Consider the following 24,915-nt stretch of genomic DNA (forward strand, 5'->3'; position numbering starts at 1 on the left):
GTCCATCTCCAATGTCCCTATGGTAAGTACATTCTAAAGAAGCTCAGTTTTGTAAAGTTCTATCCACGAAGGATTTTCAATCGTTTGGAAATCCTATTTAGGGTCAAAGGTACTATGATTAGGTGCCCTGTTTTATTGGCATTTCATGTAAACATCTAATGGTTTACCCTTTTTACTGCTATTCACAGGAGACAAAGACAAGCGATAGGGGAGGGGGAAAACTAATCTTAAAAATTTGATTTTCCATTATGTTATGAGTATTATTTTTCCAAAGACCTTGGCTGAGGGGAAGAAGGTGCAGTTAATAGTAGCCAACGCTAGCTGGCAGACAATCAGCAGTACAAGCTGTTCTTGTTCAGATAGGCAGCAATGAATGCCTGACATACCATTAAGGTTGTCCGCTAGGATAAATTCCATTTTGCCCTGGTAGAAAGCCTTTTATGTCCTGACCGAAGCTAACACAGTCAAAAACATCTTCCTATGCTGACTGTTCTCAATACAAGCAGAGTTTAACCTTTAAACAGAGCAGGCAACAGCTTCCTGTTGCACTGGAAGAGAACAAATACTATAAACAGGATACAAGCACAGCAATTCATAACACAACATTTTAAGCAGCAGGAAAATGTTAACAAAGCTTGGAGAAATGGAAAGCTGCATCTCTCATATACTAGAAGCATATGGGGAATTCTGGGAGTTGAAGTCCACAAGTCTTAAAGTTACAAAGGTTGGACATCCCTGGTATAAAGGTAAATAGCATATGTAGGTTTTCACCTGTCAAGGGATATGTGTGATATGCTACATCATAAACTATAACAGCTAGATTCACTCAATGCAGAAAAATTAATGTGATCTGGCTAATTTTGACAGTGCATAAGATTTCTACCCATGGCTTAGAGTTGTAGGAATTGAATTGTTTAGTTTGTAACTGTGCTTTACTACTTAAGAGTAAATACTTAATATATGAACACAGCTTTACAGTGCTTTATTCACTAAAGTCTGGTTGCACTCATACAATCCATTAACCAGCATTCATACAACACATTGATTTAGAAATTAAATAGTGTAAGCTTGCACAAGAAGCTATTTCCTCCCCAACCAAGAAGAAAAACTGATCAAGTTAAGCATGTTTTGAGAATGTAGCTGTTAGTCTTGAACTAATGAATTCAGTCCATGTACAAATGAATCATGATTTATAAAAATCCCTCCCTTTGAAATATCCCTTCAGAAATTAGACGGGTCCCCACTTGACACTCTTTCATAACGCCCTGAAGACTTGATTTTTGCCAGCAGGCCTGAGGAACCCAGAGTGGGATGCAGCTCCTCAAATGGCTCATTTGACTGTGTGTTGTCATCAGGAGTGGGAGGGTTACTTATTTTATTTTATTTTTTATTATTTTATTGTATTCTATACTGTGTTTTTATTGCTTGTAAGCTGCCAAGAGTCACTGTGAACAAGTAGGCAGCCATATAAATTTCCTAAACAATCAAACAAATAACACAATTGTCAAGATTCTCACAATATGCCAAGCCAGACATGCAAAACCTCTGAAAGTTTGAGAGTCAGGTCAGATTGTGCATTGCATGTTTAGAACTGCAATTCAGCAGTGAGTAGATACTGAGCATGTTTGGAGATAGAGTTTCAACAATGAAAGGATTATCTTAAATATTTATAAATATTCTGGATTTTAGTTTGTTTGTTTTTTTGACTTGGGCTATCAGTTCTTGCTGCAAAACTCTGGGCAACCACATGAGGGCTACAAACATTTTCTATGTCACTTCGCTGCCATTGAACTTTTGCTATCCAGATTTGGATGCGCTATCTTAACAACCTTATTTAAACTTTCTAAAACTGTAAAATGTGGCCTAAACTGTGGCTCTACCCACTGTGTCTGGCATTAAAAATATGTTGGGAAAGGCTCTACTTTTTGCAGCCCTGCTCTAAGCTAAACATCACATTGCATCTAGCACAAGGTCTTGTATTCAATATTATGACTGCTTTCCAGTAGCTACCAATCCAATAGCTGTACAAACCATTAGTAATGCTTTAACTCTTACACAGTTGTCACACAAATAATATAACAACATTTGTGGCCTGGACATTATCACTTTGGCAAGCATATATTCATTATTTCCCATTAGTTTCATGAAAGGGGTATTGACATGCATTCTTACTCAATTTTCCTTGTTAAAGATGTCTTTATCATATTTTATTAAAACAGTGACCTATATGTTCTGAAGTTATGTCTAGTAATCTTTGTCCATCTATCTTGAGCAATATCTAAAGTGACTAACATGTCATGGACACAATGTTTCAGTTCTTCAGAAGTATAGTGTCAATATATCTGCTGTAACAATATTCATTAATCTGCCCTCAGGCATTTTCTTAAAAGTAAATATTATACAGGCAATTTTACTTAAAAGTATTAAATGACAGTGTTTTGATGAAGTAATTAAATTTATCTCCCAAATGGAAAAATGATATATGAGCAAAGGCACTACAGTTTCCCTGAATGTTTTTGATAGTGAGGGGAATGGCATATAACTTTAAGCAAACAAATAAAGCATTTTCTCAGCTCTGCGGTTAACCTCCTACCCCCAGTTCTCCATTTGGGGTTTTCATATGTATGCACGTAGAAAAGAAATAAGTAATGCTGCACACGCCATTCTTTTTCTTTTTTCCTTTGGAATTTCCCACAACAACTGCTTGAATTCAAATATGAATTTACATGTCAGAAGCGAGTGAGGGCAAAACAGTTAACAGACAAGCAGGAAAGGGCTCTTTTTGGCATGTTTAACGTACCTTTGCTCTTAAGCATTTTGAAGCATAAAGTAATTGCACACTATTGTCACTATTCAGATTAAACAAACACAAATAAACTGCTAGCTAAAATAATAATAACTGCTAAATAAAATAATCCTCATCAGAGACCAATCCTCATCAGAGAAGCTGTTGAGCATGAACGGAAACGTCCAAACGCCATCTTATTTGGTCTAGAGAACATCAATGACAATGATGACATCACAACTGTCCGAAACATCATCAGTGATTATCAAGCATCAACCATCTCCGCTGATGAAATAATTGACATTTCCCGCATTGGCCGAGAGCTCAAAAACAGAGACGGCTCTGTGGCCCCACGCTTGTGCAGGGTCATTTGCAAAAATGAATCAAGCAAACGTAAATTCATTTACACTATAAATTCACTCGCCAAAACCAACACCAACCATAAGAACCTCCGTTGTCGCCCTGACCTAACCATACAGCAACGTGCCCGCTCCCGTGTACTCCGCACTGAACTCAAAAACGTCTAGACAATGGAGAGAAGGACCTGTACATTGACTACCATGCTGACTGTATCAAAAGTAAGCCACACAACCCGCAACTCAGCTTTAACCCTCAACCACAACCCTACCTCAACCGATCCACCATCACCCAAGACTAGGCATGCACGCCCTAACTACCTCAATTCCAACTACTGCTGGCCTTAAATGCAAACTACTCAATGCAAGAAGCCTCGTGAATAAAATACCTGAATTTTTCCTCCTACTAAATATGGCTAAATTCGACATTATATTTGTCTGTGAAACATGGCTCAATGCATCTCTCCCTGACTCCATTACCACAGTAAGAGACTATCATGTTTACCGATCAGATCGTGAAATTCGTAGAGGAGGTGGTGTTGCTATCTTCTATAAAAAGTCCTTACATCTAAAAAATATCCAAGTTACCCAGGAGCTTGCTCTTCCTGAGACCATCATCTGTGAACTATCCTTAAATATCACAATTCGATTCTTACTATGTTACAGAGCACCTGATTATGACATCGAACATGTAAACAAGCTAAATACATTACTAACATGGGCTGCATCCTGCCCATACCCTTTTATCTTTCTTGGCGATTTCAATCTACCTCATATTGACTGGACCCTAAATGATTGTACAACTGAAATCATACACACAACCTTCTACAATGCTATTACAAATCTGGGACTGGAACAACTAGTAACCAACAACACTAGACTAAACAACTGCCTCGATCTCATCTTCTGCAATAGTTTGAATTTAATTTATGGAATACAAACTAAAGAACCCTTTTCCAGCAGTGACCACAATATGATTGACTTTTGTCTCAACATACGCCCACACAAAAATCACCACAATGATGTAATCCCCAATTGTAACTTCAAAAAAGGCAACTATGATCTTATAGACAATGATCTCTCATCCCTTGATTGGCAATCTCTATTCACTGGATGCAATACTGTTGAAGACCATTACAACATATTTTTACTTGAAGTCAAAAGAGTCATCAAACTATATGTACCAACAACAACTCCCAAAACAAAACAAAAAAGCAGATTACCCATAACAATAAGGAAACTTCAATCCAAAAAGAGATCACTCTGGCGGAAAAACAAATCTGGTCACGTTGCCAATTTCAAAAGCCGATACAAAAATTTATGCCACCAGATAAAGACCGAATGCATCAATTATCACATTAAACAAGAGGAAAACCTTCTAAGCACCAATTCCACCCGTGCTTTTTACAATTTTGTAAACAACAAACTAAAAGACTCAGGGTCTATCCCACCCTTGATAGGACCTGATGGTAAAGACTGCAACGACGACACCATTAAAGCCAACATCTTTAACACATTCTTCGGCTCAGTATTTGTAAACAGCAATGGATCATGCCCAGTATTTCCTAGCCGTACCACAGATAACAACAATGATCTAATACATATCGATTTTACAGAAGACAATGTTGAAAAAGCACTACGCAATCTAAAACCATCTCTATCTATTGGACCGGATGGAATATGTGCCTACTTCTTAAAAAAGCTATCCACTGCCATAGCCAAACCTCTAAGCATAATCTTTGAAAAATCTTTCAGGACCAGCTCCTTGCCTAACCTATGGTCACAAGCCACAGTCATCCCCATCTTCAAAAAGGGAGACCCAAGCCTAGTTGAAAATTACAGACCAATCTCCTTATGCTGCGTCACCTGTAAAGTCATGGAATCAATTATTAACCAATCCATCATCCTCCACTTAGAGACAAACAACCTACTCTCCAATAAACAATTTGGTTTCAGAAAAAACTATCCTGTAATCTGCAACTCTTACACTGCAAAAACATATGGACGACACAACTCGACCAGGGCAAAGCAATAGACGCAATCTACATAGACTTCTGTAAAGCCTTTGATTCAGTGGTACACGACAAACTACTCCTAAAAATAAAATCCTATGGTATCTCTGGACAACTGAATAACTGGATAGAAGCATTCCTGGCAAACAGACAACAAATGGTCAAAATTGGGAGCGTCCTATCAAATTCTGTACCTGTCAATAGTGGTGTCCCCCAAGGCAGTGTTCTAGGACCAACTCTCTTCATACTCTACATAAATGACCTCTGTGATCATATTAAGAGCAATTGCGTTCTTTTCGCTGATGATGTAAAGCTGTTCAATACCACAGACAATACTGATGCTCTGTCTTACATATTGGCAAAAAAAATCAGAAAATAAAATACAAGCTGAATAGTCAAGATCTCGTTGATGACCCAAGCTCTGTAAACGACCTTGGAATACTCACCTCTAATGATCTAAGTGCTAGAGCCCACTGCAACTACATAGCCAAAAAGGCATTAAGAGTTGTTAACCTAATCCTATGTAGCTTTTTCTCTGGTAATATCACACTACTAACTAGAGCATACAAAACATTTGCTAGACCAATACTCGAATACAGTTCATCAGTCTGGAACCCACATTACGTATCTGATATTAGCACAATTGAGAAAGTCCAGAAATATTTCACAAGAAGAGTTCTCCACTCCTCTACTCGTTGTAGAATACCTTATGCCACCAGACTTGAAATTCTAGAACTAGAAAACCTTGAATTACGCCGTCTTCGGTCTGATTTAAGCATGGTATATAAAATCATACATTGCAATGTCCTACCTGTCAATGAATACTTCAGCTTCAACCATAACAACACAAGAGCACACAATAGATACAAACTCAAAGTTAACCGCACCAAACTTGATTGCAGGAAATACGACTTCAGCAATAGAGTGGTCAATGTCTGGAATACTCTACCCGACTCTGTAGTTTCTTCCCCCAAACCCCAAAAACTTTAACCTTAGACTGTCTACTATTGACCTCACCCCTTTCCTAAGAGGTCTGTAGGGGGCGTGCATAAGCGCACCAACGTGCCTACCGTCCCTGTCCTATTGTTTCTCTTATTCTTCTTCTATTTTTCTTATATGTACCCATTTCATGTATTCACAACTATGTATACACTTATACTTATTATCTTGTAAACAATTGGCAAATCAAATAAATAAAATAAATAAAATAAATAAATAAATGTTACTCATTACACTGAGGCACAAAGAAACAAAAAAGCTATTGTGAAAACACTTTCAAAGACACAAACTAATGGTATCTTGTGCAAGATATTTGGTCTGTCTTGGTGTTGCTTAGTCAAATCTGATACTGAAGTTTCTTGAAATATGCCTTTGAAGTGAGGCATGTTTGAAAGTCTTAATTGCTGCTCAATGACAAATAGCAGAGTGCTCTATCAGTACAAGAAGCACACCCAGTAACTGAGGGAGATGTAGGAGGTGCTAGAAAGGCCATATGTTTTGGCAACTAACAGGACTCAGTTTGCAGGCTTCAGTTGCTATCACTTTCTATTTTCAAGACCTTTTTTTGGTAGCAAATGTTTGTTCCTTCACTTTCATTTTTTTCTTAAGAAAGCAGATCTTTTCCACCTACCAATCTTTTAGGGATGCAAAGAACAGGGACATCCTCACATTGTATCTGACAATTTGCCTGTTCTGCTGTCTGTTTCACAACTAGCCAAGGAATTTGATCTACTAGTTTCACAAGGTGATAGACTTAACTTTCCCTGTTTATATATAAATAGAATGCACCTTCCCCAGTAGCATCCTGTAATTCAAAGTAATAGTAGTTCAGCTTTGAAAGACATTGTAATCAGTAGATGTGGAAGCTGTTAACTGTCTGAAAGATATTTTACAGAAAGTCTTCGGGTTACAATAAGAATTAGGACTGGAACTGCCACCACTAAGCAATGCAGTCATTAAATGTGGTGTCTTATGACCATATCACTTAGCAATGGCAATTCTAGCAATCTCGGTTGCCATTGTTAAGTAATGCCATGAGTATCATAACTGTGACTTTTTGTTGACTTTGGTGACTGGGAAGCCATCAGGGAATGTAGGAAATCATGTTCACACAACCATAGGATGCAGCAAAGGCTGGAACTAAAAGGACTTGTTTTAAATACTATTTGTTCAGTGCCACAGTAATTTTGAATGGTCGCTGAATGGTCATAATTAAAGGAATACAGTATAAAAAGGAATGAAGGATCTTTGTCTTTCAGTATCTGCTTGTGTGATTCCTAAAGTCAATTCAAGAGCTCAAGATTGCTTTGCTGTTGTGGAGAAGAATGGTGAAGAACCCACTCCTTACCCATTTTATTTCATTTAGCTGTCACATTTATCATAGATTATATTTTATTGATTTGATTGTTATGCTTTGCCCAGACTTGTTGGGAGTCAGACAGCATACTAGTTTAATAAGTTATAAAAACTCATTACATACTGTCATTAGAGATTTGTTGTGCTTTATGACCAAGAAGTTTATTTGTACATTGTTGGTTCCTATTGGGAGATGTCTTTAATTACCGAAATAGCAAAAAAAAAAAAAAAAAACATTCAGGAAAGAACATCTGTATCTGCCCAGTCACAATTTAGCCATACTTTAGATTTAAAGGGAGGATTAGTGTTCTCTTTTGGGAGAGTATTAAATCGGTAACACAGAGAATTTAAAACAATGAGACTTGGATTTTGCCACCCATGAATATCACAGGTTTTTTGATACAGGGTTTTTATATGCCAGTTTTTTTTAATGTGTGTGTGTGTATATGCGTGTGCATGCGTGGAGGCAGACTGTTCCTATTGTACTGTCTACTCCACAGGCTACTTCTAGATGTTGCTGGCTGTAGCCATTCTTGAGAAGTACAAATTTATGCTTTTGCAGCTGATGCAGATTAGGACTCCATTTTATTGGGTGGATTTATGCTGGCATACTTTACTGTTGACTCAAGGACTGGAGAAGCACATGTTAACGGTACCAGCCTAAGGTAAAATAGATCGTCCTGCTACTTCCTTTGATGTTTTACCTAGAATTGCACTTTCCATGTCTGGGTTAAGTGGTGCTACTTTAAAATTATTGCTTAATTTGAAACCGCAAAATATATTGCGTAGAGTCCTCTTTTCACTGTTCTAGGCATTATGACCTTTCCCAGGACAGTTCATTCTCTAGCTTCTTTTGCCAATTTTTGTTTTCTCACAGTTGTAAATGCTTTCACTTCTCATTGGTGTTTGCTATTCTGCTATAGCATTTCTTTTCTTTAAAAAAAATTAAACTTCTTTAAGCCTTATAGTTCCTTAAATTTGCAGATTTCTTTGGGATACTATAGATACTTTGACTGCATGAAAACAGGCATCCAACAGAATGAGTTTATTATATTTATTATACATATTTATAGGATGATATATATAACCCACTTTTTTCAATCCAGCAGTGTAATTGAATAGTTTCAGGATTTTCACACTAATATCTTTAAAAAGATTATATATATAAAAAACAATGTAACAATGTTATACAAATTACCGTATTAAAACACAGCAGAAAAAAGGGAAATAGTTCATTACCTATATGTTAAATTGTTTTACTAAGCAGTTGAATGCTTATATAGCTTATTTAAGATCAGAACAAGGAAACTACATTCTAAGATATAACTGAGGAAATCATCTTATATGCCTATCAGTTATAATTCTGCTATTGGCTAGAATATGGAGCAGAACTCTATCCAGAATTTGAATGAACTCACAGGATAATGAAAAGATAATTACTTTATGCAAAGTGTTTCATGCTCAGGTTACCCTTAGAAACAAGCTGGAAGCTTAAAATGTTCCTCAAAATGTGCAGAAGTAGAACTGTAATCCAAATAATGCTTCATCTTCAGTTAAACGAAATGGGTTAAAAGACTTTCTTTTTAGGATTGTATCTTTAGGATACTTAGAACTGTGATATTAGCTATTGTATCAATCACACTGAAGGCAATTTTATTCTTTGATTATACACCACTTACCACACACTTGAGTAAAAACCAATTATTCATTCTGTATAATTTAAGTCAGCTAATCAAGTTTTAATTTCATAAACACTCCACATTTAGCATACAATGCCAGCTGACATGTAAGAACAAATGAGGCCTTTGTAAAGATTTTTTTATGTTTTACTTTTTTCACAAAATTTTAAGAGATACATTTGTAACCATCCCATTTTAAACCACTGCTTTTGGATTGTTTTTTTCTTAAGACATAGAAAAACAGTATTTCATAAAGAAAATGAATGACCTAGCTGCATGCCTTTAAGTAGAAGTGCTACAAATTCTGCTTGAGAGTGGTTTTACGCTTACAATAGTCATATCTGAAATGAATCTGATTCAATTTAGAAGAGAGACGATGGTAGTAATGGAAGTGAGGTCTTATGGAGTTGTACTGCTCACATCTAGATACTAGATGTAAAGGATAATCACTAAATAGGCAGATAAATAAACAGTAACACCTCAGTGTTTCTGAAAATAGACGGAGAATAATTATTTCTGGGAAGTGATTTCCCCCAAAGTTCCTAGGAGCACCCCGAACTGCTTACACGTAACTCCAAGAAACCAACGCACTGACGGCACAACAAAATCCCCAAAATATATTTTCTTCGTTTTTTGAACCGCAGTCTGCTGGTCAGCTTCTCAGAATTAAATTCGGCCGGTAATCAACACTTTACGGCTCACGCTTCCTCCGTCGCCCAGACACACGCCCAAAAATAAACTATCCATTGCTTCCTCGGCGGGCCGCACGCAGCGGGCGGGAAACTGAGTCAGACTGGCAGCGCGTCAGGGGAAGCCTCAACGGAGTCGGGTTGCTCATAGGCCACGCTCCTTGGGCGCCCGTTCGCCTCCATTATGTGCTAATTTAGCTCAGTGTTGCGCGGGTCGACTTCTCCGACCTCCCTCAGGCCAGAAGTCAGCAGCCGCCCGCACCCCACCGCGCCGCCCCACTTCACTTAGCGCCCGCCCTCGCCTTCTCAACCGTCTTCGTTCCTGCGCTCTCAGCCTAACTTGGTTCTTCGCCGAGGCTCCTCCTCCTCCCTCCTGCGCCTTACGCTTTTCCCCCATTTGGGCCTGATCTGAGGGGAGGGCTGGAGAGAGGCGGGCGATAGTAAGGTAGGGTGTGTTTTATTTGCTGGAGCCGGGAGGGGAGGGGAGGGCGGAGGCTCGGTCGTTGCTGTCGGGAGCGCTTGCCCTGGCATGGAGGTGCTGCGTTGGGAACGGGGCGCGGCGGTGGCGGAGCCTTCGGTGTAAAGAAGCGGCGCGGAGGCTGCTTCGGGAAGCCGAGTGGACGACGCGATCCTTCGACGCGCCTCGGGAAGGTAGTTCCGTTTCCCCGGCCGGGATCGGTTGCTCAGGCGGCGAGAGGAAAGAGAGAGCCCCGTCCGTAGTCTCCGCCCTGGCCTCACTCTCGGGCATATAGGAGCCCGTCCGCCCCTCCGCCCGCCTGACTGTCGGGGATAATAAAGGGGAGTGAAAAACCGGTTGAGAAGTGGCGGCGGCGGCAGCGAAATCTGAAGGGCGGATAAAGGGAAAGTGAAACGGGCATCGGCCCCCCGGCCGGGACTGCGAGCAGAGGTAGGAACTTCCCTCAAGCCGAGGGTGCCGCTGGCTGGCTGGCTTCCTTGCTTCTGCTGCCCTTCGCCACCGGAGGCTCCCCAGGGAAGAGACGTGACAAAGGGCGTTCAGAGTCGCGTCGTGCCCGTAACGATTTTGCAGCTGCGGCGGCGGCGGCGGCGGCGGGCGGGGGAAAGAGGCATCCCGAGATACCAGGTTGAGGTCCTCGCATGCGGGTGTCGAGTTTCGAGAAGGGAGCAAATAAGATTAGATATTCGTGGTCGCTCAGTCGTTCTAAGAGATAAAGGAAAAGCCAGCGGAAAGGTACACTTCAGGTCTCCTCGAGGTTGAGGGCGCGCTTCGTGCTTGGGGGAGGGAGTGGAGCGAGATCGGTGACATTTGCAGGACAAACTTAAATCCCAGGCACTGACATCTTTACTGTTTTGTGACCGACCGAGTAGTTGCTGATAGAATGCCAATAGATTGTCAGAAGGGTGGTTCCCAGGATGGATTTCAGGGTTGGTCGAGCAAGATATTCACGGGATTGCTGTAATAATTTACCATTTAATTCTGAAGGCAAAAGCTGGGAGAAAATGGGTGATTTCAGCTGTGGGGTTGTTTTTTGTTGGAGAGGACTTCTGAGGAAGGAGAGTGAGAAGAAGGGCCCAGGCATTGTTCCAAGTGTTTCACTTGGTAATTAAAAAAATCATTTGAACTATATATTCACTTATTTATTTGTACTTTTATATAGCTGCCCATCTCTAGGCAGTGTAAACAAAGCTGCAAAACAATATTTACAAAACAGTATTATTAAAGGCTCTAAAATTATATAAAAGTATAAAAGTAAAAGGGAACTCTAAATATTGGATAAAAAGCAGGTAGTATTAAAAACAGTGTAGCTGCTTCAATAGTAAACCAATCTAAAATATGTATTTTGTTCTAGGCTGCAAAGTATAGCATTTGCTTTGGAAGTCCCATGTTGAAAGTTGATGTTGTGTACAACGGTAACACATCTGCCAAGGATAATTCACAGAACAATATCCAAATTTGTGGTCCCAGAGCCCAGGTGTCTTGCATTCATCTTGCTTCTGAAGAACAAATCCAACTGAGAGGAAGAGACTAAATGGATCTGAAGACAGCTGTATTCAATGCTGCTCGTGATGGCAAGTTACGACTCCTCACCAAGTTACTGGCAAATAAAACTAAAGATGAGGTGGCTTTACTGATGTCAGAAAAAACAAATGGTGCCACCCCCCTCCTAATGGCAGCCCGATATGGGCATCTTGACATGGTGGAACACCTACTGGAACATTGCAGTGCTTCTATAGAAATTGGTGGTTCTGTGAATTTTGATGGTGAGACTATTGAAGGGGCGCCACCACTATGGGCAGCATCAGCAGCTGGTCATTTGAAAGTGGTTCAGTCTTTATTAAATCATGGAGCATCTGTCAACAATACCACTTTGACAAACTCAACACCTCTCAGAGCTGCCTGCTTTGATGGTCACCTAGAAATTGTAAAGTACCTTGTGGAACACAAAGCAGATTTGGAAGTGTCTAACCGTCACGGACATACATGTCTTATGATATCTTGCTACAAAGGACACAAAGAAATTGCACAGTATTTACTTGAGAAAGGAGCAGATGTAAATAGAAAAAGTGTCAAAGGTGAGATCGGTATCATTTTTTAACAGGACAATTCCTAAAAATCTTTCTTCAGAATATTCATGTCAAGGATTCAAAGTGTAAGCAGACTAAATCACATTTTGATTTGTTCCTCCAATATTTACCTAGGCTTTCATAAGCTTTATCATATAAGTTATAGGTTTTTTAAAGTTATTTAGGGTATATTCTGCCTATAATTCTGCTAGAATTATATTTTCTCTATAATTAAGCCTATATTTTGGAATAGTGTGGTGATACATCTTTTTCTAAAAGCATTGTGTGGAGTCTAGGGTGTTTTTTTTGGGGGGGGGTGTCATGAATTTTATCATTACATACTAAATAGGGAAACTAAATAGATGTTTTTACAGATATATTGTTTATTTGAAAGTGTTGTGATAAAAGAAAGGTGCCTATGAAATCAATCTCAGTCCCTGAAGCCTACATGGAAACATTTGTATGTATTTCCTTTTCCTGGGATTTTGTTACTTCCTTTGTAATCAACAGCCATGGATTTCCTTGGTGGTTTCTTATTCAAGTTCTAATCAGGCCCAATTCTACATAACTTCAGAAATCAGACTGATGTAAACCAGGTGCTGCCATCTGCTGAAATTTTTATGATAAGGAACTGAATGAAATTAGTCACTCTGTGGTGGAATAAACAAAGGATGTGGTATTGGGATCACAACAGATCCCTTTTGTTCTTACGGTCCTCCCTAAGCTACTGAAACAATGTTCAAAGTGTTCCCCTAATTTATACTGTGATGGCAGCTGCCTGGCCTTGTCTTTTTGTTCTAGTTGTGAGCATGTGGTTATATTTTCATAACACCTTTTCCTCATTTTTAACATAGTTCCTGATTTAGTAGGTATGACCATTCTTCCAGTCTACTGTTTATTTTAACTAGCCTGTCTCTGACTCAGATACACTTGATTCTAGCTTCTCTTTAAAAAAAATGTTACAAGAATTCTGGCATTACACATAGCTTTCATTCTTTCAAAATTTGGCAGGGGTGAAATATAAGTCTTCATAATACTCATGTAATTAAATATTGTGTGATAGTAATATTTGTATAAATTGAGTATGACTTGTTTTGGGATATCTGTGATTGTGATTTTAGTTATAAGATCATAAAGTAATTATTCTCATAAAGAGTATGGTAATCTATATTAGTCTGTCTCACAGATTAAAGCAGAAGTGACAACATAGTTATTAAAAATCACTACACCATTACTAAACATAATATTCAGTGCTCTGCTTTCTGTTGCTTAGTGAACTTCTAGTCCTGTCAGTTTTCACCGTGTTACTGAATGACTCATAATTGAAATATAAGTTCTGCTCTTAGAGCAGTGTATGATGAATTCTATTTTTATAACTTGAAGAATACTGCTGTTACTGAACTTGGCAGTAGAGCCTAACACCCTTTCCTTAAATTCTCAGCCTCATTTTGATACATTATTTTTTATTTTTTTGTAAAGCACATTGATACTGTCTGCTTCATTTGTCAAGAAAGCTTTGCTAAATGGGTATCTGTAAAGAGTATACTTTTTCCCACATACACAATATATTTTATGTTCTGTTGAAGTGATAGTAAAATATCATTTTCTGTCAGGCTTCTATGCTTCTTGCTTTGAAAATCTTGCTGATTACAGTATGGAGAAATAAATCTGAGTAATATACTGCTGCAAAGCTATTTTAAAAATGCTAGGTGGGTGCATTTTTAATATTTCAGTTTTTAGAATTACTAAGCTCTTGATAACTGAGCATGTGATTTTGCTGTGTCTATGAAAGAACAGGTTGCAGAATATTCTAGAGAAAGACAGAAGAAACATATTAATTGCCACTTTGTTATTTACATTTTTCCTTTTGGTATATGCTGATTTTTATGTGAATCCTAAAAGATAGAAACTAGTATAATTAAAATTCAAAGACTAATAAACACATGTACAGATAGTCCTTGACTTAACAGTTTGTTTAGTGACCATTCAAAGTTTCAACAGCACTGTCAAAAGTGACTGACCATTTTTAACACAATAGTTGCAGCATCCCTATGGTCACATGATCAAAATTCAGACATTTGAATTCTGACAGGTGCAATGCCCCCAGGTTTATGTGATCACCTTTTGTAACTTCCTGACAAGCAGCATCAATGGAGAAGCCAGATTTACTGTTACTAACTTAACATCTGCAGTGATTCACTTAACTGTGGCAAAAAAGATTGTAAAATGGTGCAAAACTCAACAAGTGTCTCACTTAGCAACAGAAATTTGGACTTATTTGTGGTTGCAAGTTGAGGACTACCTATAATCAATAATTATACTGTATATCAGAGTATAATTGAAGCTTTGATGATGAAATCCTATGGGCATTCTAGTGCTTTCAGCAACTATGTTTAATGTTTTAGCTTAAATAATAAATTAAGGACATAGCTAAGAAAGAGGCTGAAGTAAATATATAGCTATTTGAACTATATTTATTTGAATTGTTACAATAGAAAAATATTTCAGTAATTTTAGGAACCAGTGGTAATATTGGTACATAGAAGATTAATTTAAAAAGTTCAAACTATGATCTGTAAACAATTTCTTTTGCTGAATAGATAAAAAAGTAGTTGTATCATGTACATTAAGTATTCTTGCAACATGAAGAAGGCCATTACAAAAGTACTTCTCTAATCCTTTTGTGGATTTATAAATAGTAAGCTCTTTATGTTTGGGTCTAACTAAAGTGTAATGCTTTCAAGAGGAATATTTTTTTATATTTCATATTTCTAGACTCTGTGAATCCAGCTATAACAAATAGAATAATCTGGCAAACTGACCTAATGTCATAAACTATGTCAGATAACTTGCAGTCTTCAAAGTTCACTGTGGGATTGTTATGATTGACAAAAGAAAACCTACATTTTCCCATTTTAAAGTAGGAAAATATATGGAATCTGTACGATAAACCTAAAATAAGCATAAGATATGGGTTTTTTAAAAACAAATTCTTTGTTTTTTAACCCATCCACGTGTGACATAACCCATCCATTATAAACTGTCTTCAGCTACAACTAACTCCTAAAGATGCACAAAGTGGCTAAATTGATGTAGGATTTAAAGTGAAATGAAATCGGGAAAAGTGTATTTAGGTTGAATATGGAGATTATATGGGAGACAAGATTACAAATAGTTTATTAACTAATAATTTTAATGTGTAAAAATCCATTGTGTTTGTTGAAATTTTCTGAGATTCTTGAGATGTTTTGATGTATATATAGTTTGACAATTTCTTGGTCAATTGTATTATGTTCTGATATTAACTTTGTTCTTGTTTTAAGTTCTGATGTAGTTATTTTGTTCCTTTGCACAAAGTTTCTCCCATTTGTCAAGCGTAGAATCCAGAGGGGCATTGCTGTAATATGTCTTATTACATTATAATTACATTATAGGAAGAATATGTGAAGATATTTCTAATCTCATATATTGGGATTTTCAATGGTGCTGTTGATGTAGAAGTAGGGGCAAATTAGACATCTGGGATTGTTGCTAGGGCTAATTCTCACGTTGGCATCTTGTCCTATTATTTCTTGTTGCTTGTGAGAATCTGCTTCAGGTTGTGTGTATGCACTTGTATGGATTTGCCATTCAATGTCTGAGAAAATGCATTGTAATTGTCTAGTATAGGCTGTAGCTTGTTAATAATGTACTTGAATGGTTTGAGCTGTGAATTGTAGGTGTTCTGTTGATCAATGGTCTCTTCTGTTGTTGTTTCTTTTAATAGGCCATCTCTGGAAATTGGTCAGGCTTTGTTGATTTATCTATTGATCTCACTAGATAAGTGGTTCAATCTCCTGAATGCCGCTTTAATTCTATTAGTTGTATTCTGTCAAGTGGGTATACGTAGCAATCTGTAGTTTTTCTTTTTAATGTGGTGCTTTTGTGTCCATTGTGTAATGATACTAAGTTGACCTTGAAGAAATAGATTATTCTGTGGATAGGTTTAGGCCAAGGTTGATGTTGACATGGAAGTTGTTGAAGTCATAATATTTTGAGAAAGATTAATTTGCATCAATTCAGATGATGAAAATTAAAAGAAGGGGATTCGTGGAGTAAGTTAAAATATTGTTCTAGATCAGCCATGAAAATGTTGTCATATTGAGAGCTGTGCACATAGTGTGCCACTGATGGGCAGGCACATGCCACAGGTGAAATAGTTATAGATAAATAAATTACATAGTCTGGTGGTAATGTGTGTGCTTGGACATTAGTGATTATATTTTTGGTAGCTTGGAGTCTGAGGGATTATAGTGTATAGTACTTCAACATCCCTGGTTGTTTAAATGGTTTTGTTAGAGAGATTGCTTATGGAGATCAATTTCTTAGGAAGTCTGTGGTGTCTCTTATGTAGCTGGAAGTGTTGGTGGGCAAATCTGAGCACAGAATCCATGAAACCAGATATTTTTTCCTGTGCTTAAGACAACGCAGAATGTTGTCTGGTTTGAGTATTTTGGGAAATAGCTAGAAGATGATTGGTTAGAATTCCTGGGGTTTCACTGTAAATATGTTCTCATATTTCCATAGGAAATTATTTCCAATCTCTTCTTGAAAGTCTCAAGTGATGGTGCTCCCACAACTTCCGAGGGCAAGCTGTTCCATTGGTTGATTGTTCTCACTGTCAGAAAGTTTCTCCTTATTTCCAGGTTAAATCTCTCCTTGTTCAGTTTCCATCCATTCTTCCTTGTCTGGCCTACAGGCGCTTTAGAAAATAGCTTGACCCCTTCCTCCCTAGTTTTATTATATATTATTGTGGGATCTGAGGAGAGCAGTTGGCAATTTCCAGGTTTAACATATTGAACTTTAGATGCCCTTACCTCTTGTAAAGGTGCTCTGCTTGTATTAGTATATCCTTAACTGCTTGATTACTGTTTCCCCAGTTAAGACTCCCAGTAGCTTACAAATGAATCTATCAAGACAGTTGTGTAGTAAAGTAGTAGGAGAGCAAAGCAACACTTTGTATCAGCTTTTCTGCCTTGTAGCCTTCTGCCTATATTAAACTACATATGTAATATATGTACATACTTCATTTTGGAATAATAAATATATTTAACATTCAGAGTGTTCCTGCAAGAAATAATGGAACTTAATTAAGAGTAACTACTGTTTCATGTGTACAGTATGTGAAAATTTGCAGTTTAGATAGCTACAAGTCGGTTTACTTCAAGCTTGTACCTAAATTTACTGTAAATTGGCAAATTGGTAATGCTGCCTATGAAATCTATTTGTTTATACCATTTTGATATTCGAAATAATACACTGATACATCCCATCCCTAGGATAATACTGTGGTTCAGCTGCACCATTTAAAATAGTAGATACATATATTAAAAATACTTAAATTATATTTGGCTGTTAGTATTGAATACCTGATTTGATAGCTTATTTGATCGGAATGTTTCCTCCGGGAATATCTTGGCATTTTGAATTGACAAGGTGTCAATTGTCAATAATTTATTTGTTTATTTTCTGTCTCCTCCCCCCTCAAGATTTCATTTCTGCATAGGGTTCTCATTTTGTTTTGTTTTTCCTGCAACAATCGTGTGAGGTTGGCTTGGTGAAGAAAGAGTGGTTAACCCAAAATCATTCGGCAGGCTACCAGTTATAGCCCAATCTTATAATAACCAATATGCTACCCTGATTTTTGAAGGACTTAGTAGTCCATTGTGTGGAAGGCACCATAGCTACCCTGATTTTTGAAGAACTTAGTAGTCCATTGTGTGGAAGGCGCCATAGAAATGACCTTGGAGAAGTTATTCAGAAGCCATTAAGACAATAACGTGCAAAAACATGTGTTAAGCCCAGGGGGACAGGAGTGTATTAGACAGGCTCCTCCAACTCCCAATCATCTAAGAGGGAGGAAGGGAAAACACAGGCAACATTCTGTTGCATTATCCTATCTCTATAAAGTAAAGTTCTATTTTTTCTTGTGGAGTTGTTTCCTAATCTGATCTAGCTGTCAGCTTGAGGCTGACATCACATGAATTGTAGGCTAGGAATGCTAAAACACAACAGAAAAAGATGCCCATGTTTCTGTTTTTCTTTTTTCTTTGGATAACTATTTTACTATTCTGCTATTACCTGTTGAAGGACATAGAAAGCCCTTCCTCTATGATCCTGTCATTATTCCAGTGCTCTTTTATTCACCTGTCTAAAGCCCTGAATATTGGTTAGAAAAACAAACATATAGAATGGTATTTCTTTTATACAGTCAGTATACAGTAAGAATGTCTGCTGAAAAGTTGCAGGAAAATTGTAAAAAAAATCACGTAGCTTTTTAGTTGGCAAATTGTAAGGTATGTTACATATGTAATACTGATTATTTTTTTATGATTCAATGCGTAGTCTTTTTGATATGCTGTTGATACAATTATACTACTCTTGGATCTTTGTTTATTTGCATATCTACTTATGAAATACCACTTCAGCATTTAGAACTAGATAATGTATTTTATATTTAAACTGCATTTTTCCTTTATTAGACACTTACAATAGATGTAGTCTTGCTCTGAAGATTGTAGTGAAATTCATTGTCGTTGCTTTCTCTTTTCTAATAGGAAATACAGCATTGCATGACTGTGCAGAATCTGGTAGCCTGGAAATCATGAAGATGCTTCTGAAGTATTGTGCAAAGATGGAAAAAGATGGTTATGGAATGACTCCCCTTCTCTCTGCAAGTGTTACAGGCCACACAAACATAGTTGACTTTTTGACTCAGCATGTTGAAACAAGCAAAACAGAATGCATCAATGCCCTGGAACTCTTAGGAGCCACATTTGTGGACAAAAAGAGAGATTTGCTTGGTGCTTTGAAGTACTGGAAAAGAGCTATGGATATGAGGTACAGCGATAGGACTAATGTTCTCAACAAACCTATACCTCAGACATTAATTATGGCCTATGATTATGCCAAGGAGGTGAACAATGCTGAAGAGTTAGAGAACCTAATTGCAGATCCTGATGAGATGAGAATGCAGGCATTGCTAATTAGAGAACGTATTCTTGGCCCTTCTCACCCAGATACATCCTACTATATTCGGTACAGGGGTGCTGTCTATGCAGATTCAGGAAACTTCAAACGATGTATCAATCTCTGGAAATACGCTTTGGACATGCAGCAGAGTAATTTGGATCCTCTGAGCCCTATGACTGCCAGCAGTCTTTTATCATTTGCTGAACTCTTTTCATTCATGTTGCAGGACAGGGCAAAAGGTCTACTGGGCACAACAGTTACCTTTGATGATCTTATGGGCATACTGTGCAAAAGTGTCCTTGAAATAGAACGTGCTATCAAACAAACTCAGTGTCCTCCTGATCAAATACAGCTCAACAAAGCACTTTCCATCATTTTGCATTTAATTTGCTTATTAGAAAAAGTTCCTTGTAGTACTGAACAAGATCATTTTAAGAAACAGACTATATATCAATTTCTGAAGTTGCATCCTAGGGGAAAGAATAACTTTAGCCCGCTCCACTTGGCTGTTGATAAGAACACAACTTGTGTGGGGCGCTACCCAGTTTGCAAATTTCCTTCTTTGCAAGTCACAGCTATATTAGTGGAATGTGGTGCTGATGTAAATGCTAGAGACTCTGATGACAACAGCCCTTTGCACATATCTGCACTGAACAACCATCCTGACATTATGAATCTTCTTATCAAGTCAGGTGCACATTTCGATGCAACAAACTTACACAAACAAACTGCTATTGACTTGCTGGATGAAAAAGAGATGGCAAAGAACTTGATCCAGCCCATCAACCATACTACATTGCAGTGTCTTGCTGCCCGTGTCATTGTGAATCATTGCATAAATTACCAAGGGCACATCCCGGAAAAACTTGAGAAATTCGTTTTGCTACATAGATGATAGCCTCACAATAGACTCTTGGAACTGTGGGAGCATGACTTAGCAACATAGTTATGATATGCCAGCGACACATCATTGTTCATTCAGCTTGGTTTATCTTAATAATTGACTAAATCATTAGAAATGGATCTGCAGAATTGGTTACCCAGTATTTAAAAGAAACATAATATATTTTGTGGATTATTTAGAAAATGTAACACTATATTTGGATTCACTTAAATTGCCAGCCAAAGGCTTGTCTATTATGGTTTAGTTTGCCTGTTGGTTGTTTAGGACTGAATTGAATAATTTTGTAATGTTGTCTTATTCTTACTAGTGTGTGAATCTTCTATAGTTGGGAAATCATTTTTTTGTTCCTGCTTGAGCATTTCTACTTTTTTCTAATGAGTTCATTGCTGAACTATACAAGTTGTAAAGACTTGTTGACATTTGCAATTACCATAAGTGCTTTTATCCTCTCTATGCACTGGCTTCAATATGACTGTTTTTGTGTTGGCATATTTCTATGCACCACTTGGCTAGTTCCAGCTCTGATACTGTGTTCTTGCAGTTTGTTAGAACTTTCTTGGGAATATGCCGTTTACAGCCTGACAGTTTTTGTCAGCTGTATAAACTTTAATTTGACTTTTCCCCCCCTAGCTGTTTCTGCAGTTGCTTTCTATTGGTTTTTTACAGAGTTTTGTGCTGAATTTGGAGTAAAATGTGCTCATGTTGGCAAACCCACTTTAAATTAAGAGTGAATGTTATTTTAATAAGTCTTGTTGCAAGCAGAGAGAAGTAATATATTGCTATCTTCTCCTCTGCCTTATTATTTTTGCTGGGGCTGACTATGCGACTAGGCATAGAAATTTTTATTTCAAATTTAATCTGAATTTTTTTATATAAATTTGGCAAGAATAACTAGATCAGATAGTCTGAGACTACAATTTAAGACACTTAACCACAAAAGAAACTAAAGCATGTTGGCATGATGCTTGTCAGATCTAGCCTTCAGTGAGTACAATTAATGATATGGTTGTAAACAGAAGCCTTCTATAGAACCTCCCTTCATTTTAAAATAACTCCTATGGATAATGTGCATGCATTTTATTCTATAATACCTTAGCCATATTTATGGAAACATCAGAGGCCCTACACAGCCTCCACTGAAAGCTGTCTATTTTTTTAACACTTACACAACAGCTTAGCTATTACAACAGCAAGGGCTTTTTAGACTTGATAAGGAAACTATAAGTAAAGACTACAAATGAGATTAAGATTCAGGTAATTAATATAATTCAGCACTTTATTGTTGATTCATAATGAAACTTATAATGGCATATTAGACCTGCAACTGTCTTAAATAAAATGGTTCTCAAGAAAATAAAATGTTCCTTTTCCTTGAGTGGAATACAATGTGAATTCCTGTTTTATATCTAATCTATGGTGTCCTGTGTTTTATTAATTTGTTATCTAATAATACTACTACTAATGCTTTTTCAGCTCAAAAATGCAACACATCATCTATTTTTAGATGATCCAGGAAAAAGTCAAAATCAGTTTGATGCATCAACATTGACATAAATCAATTGCAGGATTTAAAAAAATACAGTAGTACTGTAATTATTTGAGTGTGACATTCACAGGGTGACTGTTCATCCCACAGATCCTTTTATCCATGTTTAAATTGATATTAGGGAATATAATACAGTAACTATGATATTAGCTTTATGAAAACAAAAGGGGCAATATCTCAAGCTACATTCTCATTCTTTGTATCCTAGGGAAATAAGATGAATATAGTTTAATTTAAATAAATCATAGTTTATATTTTGCCTGCATTTGGAAAAATTGTTAAGCAGAATTTATACTCTAAGATTAAACCATTAATCCTTTTTATCTAATAGGATAAATTATCTAAAATAGGATAGTAATAAACATGTGATTTAATTAAAAAATAAAAAATTGACATAAAATAGGATAGTAAAGGAAATAATACCAGTTCATTGAATAGTTACTTTAGCTTATTTTTAATTGATTGCTGTATAGACATACATCAGAACTGAACTCTTTATGAGGGTGCATAACCTTTGCATGCTAAGAAAAAGATGAGAAATTTATACAGATAGTTGTTATATACATTTTTGCCAGGTTTGAAAAATAACACAGTTCTGGTCACGAGCATGCTTTGTCAATATCAAACAAAGTATATTGTGTTTAACAGGACTTTAGCTGGTTGTTAACGATAGTTAAGGACTCCATAAAGCTGTAATGACTGCTTGCCTTGGCTATCATTCAATCAAAGCACCTCTTTGAAGTACCTCAGAGAAAAGAAGTGGCACCTTTTAACATTTTTCAGTTTGTACAATGAAAAATTCCTAAATGCTGTAAAAATCTAAACATTAGTTCTATATTGTACACCGTATTATAATTTTTTGCCACCAAAAAAGGCACCAAGTCTTATTTTCGTGGGATGCCATCCACTGACTAATCTCACTTGCACCCGTCATCACCGGCCTCCTTTTCACTGTCAGAGGCCTTCAGGAACTTCTGTGGCTGGCGAGGCTTTCCTGAAGGCCTCTGCAGCTGATAACCGAGCTCCTGATTAATCCGGAGCCCTTGTTATCAGCTACAGAGGCCTTCATGAAAGCCTTGCCAGCCTTGCTGGTTGCAGAAGAAATGGGCCAGCAAGGCAGGTGTCGAGGTGTGCGAGGCCTGGCTACAATTGTCCAAAGGTAAGTAGTAAGTCAGCTCCACCAGCTCCTTCCCCACCCTAGCTAATTTTTACACGTACACTCTGGAGTGGGCAGGATCTTAATTTTGGGGGTAGGGCTTATATTGGACACATGCAAAAATCAAGCTAGGACTTACTTTCAGGGTAGGTCGTATTTTTGGGGAAACGGTATTAGAGAGCCAGATTGGTATAGTGTTAAGGCACCAGGCTAGAAAGCAGGAGATTATGAGTCCCATCTTACCCATAAAAGCCAACTGAATGACTGGACCAATTACTCTCAGCCCAATGCACCTCAAGGTGGAGAGGAGGAAGGTATATTGGATATGTTCGCTGACTTATTTGTAAAAATAATAAAGGTGGGATACAAATCAAATAAGTATATGGACTGCAAATTTCTGTAGAAAATTATCTGGTTACTTTAATTGTATTCAAATACCACACTTAATCCAGGTCTGCAGCTAACAATGGATAAGTAAGATTATAGTGGTCCTTGAGAGACTGATGATATGGCAAACTGCCCAGATGCAATCTGCTGCTAACCAGCATTTTATCAGTATCCTAGCTATCTAGATATCTGAGATTGTTTTCTTTCAGATGTTTTTAGTATGACTTATGTGTTCAAGTTTTATATATCCTTCATCTTCTAAAACTTTCTCATTCCAGTATCCTCAGCCTAATTTGAGTAAGGATTTTTCAGAATGAATGACTGTTCATAAAGTAGGCTCTCTCTAAATCAAGCCAAATTGGACCCTTGTGATTTTATGCTGCTGCAATCCTTCTAACCAAGTTTATGTAGAAAAATGTTTTACTATCAAATATTCCATCAATTCCTGTTAGGCCTACCGAAAGAGGAATGTTCCAGGTGCTGAGTGCAAAAGAGTGTAATCTGTTGGGTCTCAAGAGGAAAACCTGTTTTGTCATGACCCCTGTCTTCTAAAACAGGGGTCTCCAAACAGCATAGCTGGCTGGTGAACTCTGGGAGTTGAAGACCACAAGTCTTCAAGTTGCCAAGTTTGGAGAACATTAACCCCCCCCCCACACACACACACAAATGATTAGATTTGCCCCGACTAAAAACCTGGTTTTGCCATTTAATCTGGGACTCTGATAGTTTGAGTGAGCCCATGTCAAGGCTTGTTTGTTGAGAGTCTTCTTGGCTGCTATTTTTATATTATTTTTTGTTGTTTTTAACTAGTTTTTGACATTTTTAATTTTACAGAGATAGACTCTTACTGTATATGAGATGGGCCACCTGTAAATTTACTAAATAAATACCTATATCATATGTAAGCAATTTGATCCATCAGCCATGACAAATCACTTTTTTACTGACCATGCCAGCCAACATTTCATCATTCTCTCCACCATCTGAAGGCACTTTTGACACTCGAGTTTTTAGTAGCTTTTTTTTAAAATCAAGAATAAGTCTGCCAATCTTATGTCTGGTTGTAAGAAATTCTATAAGGGCTCCTATAGAAAATGTTAACCATTTTGTTATGGTTAGGGCATGCTATAGATTTCTAATTCAAGACTTCCTGGAAATCGATGGTAAAACAGCAATAGGGATCTATTGCCATAAGCAAGATTAGTTATGCTTTTGTCATGTTCAGTGAAAATACTTGACAATTTGCTGCTTTCTTAAGCTTCAACTTCTACCCATTTTTGGAGGTAAGGCCGAGTGAATTTAATGACTCAATATATAGCATTTTGTTTCCAGTATTATATTAGTTCTTATCCAAATTCATAATGGGTTGATGTCAGTAGTGAACGAGAGACACTGTGTGTATTAGAGATTTTCCAAGCTATTGTAGTAAAACAATAATTATGTAAAAATAATTATATAAAATACCCTATATTTTACATGTCTTATTATCCG

At 37.4% G+C, this 24,915-nt stretch overlaps 1 protein-coding gene across 4 annotated transcripts; it reads left to right on the forward strand.

Annotated features, from left to right (window-relative positions):
* Positions 1 to 10,280: 10,280 nt before the first annotated feature.
* On the forward strand, positions 10,281 to 21,694 carry FEM1C (fem-1 homolog C). Of its 4 annotated transcripts, none has more exons than XM_087958036.1 (3): positions 10,281 to 10,321; positions 11,706 to 12,429; positions 19,017 to 21,694. In XM_087958036.1, exons 2-3 carry the CDS (start codon positions 11,886 to 11,888, stop codon positions 20,324 to 20,326), a joined length of 1,854 nt encoding a protein of 617 aa, XP_087814162.1. In that variant the 5' UTR covers positions 10,281 to 10,321; positions 11,706 to 11,885; the 3' UTR covers positions 20,327 to 21,694. The 4 variants fall into 4 exon arrangements, with proteins under 4 accessions (XP_087814162.1, XP_087814161.1, XP_026529149.1 ...); XM_087958035.1 differs by lacking the exon at positions 10,281 to 10,321 and adding an exon at positions 10,336 to 10,783; XM_026673364.2 differs by lacking the exon at positions 10,281 to 10,321 and adding an exon at positions 10,349 to 10,527.
* Positions 21,695 to 24,915: the final 3,221 nt, after the last annotated feature.

The sequence above is a fragment of the Notechis scutatus genome, chromosome 2, assembly GCF_049901735.1.
Source record: "Notechis scutatus isolate UNSWTSFEM ecotype Mainland chromosome 2, rNotScu1.2, whole genome shotgun sequence".
NCBI lineage: Eukaryota > Metazoa > Chordata > Lepidosauria > Squamata > Elapidae > Notechis > Notechis scutatus.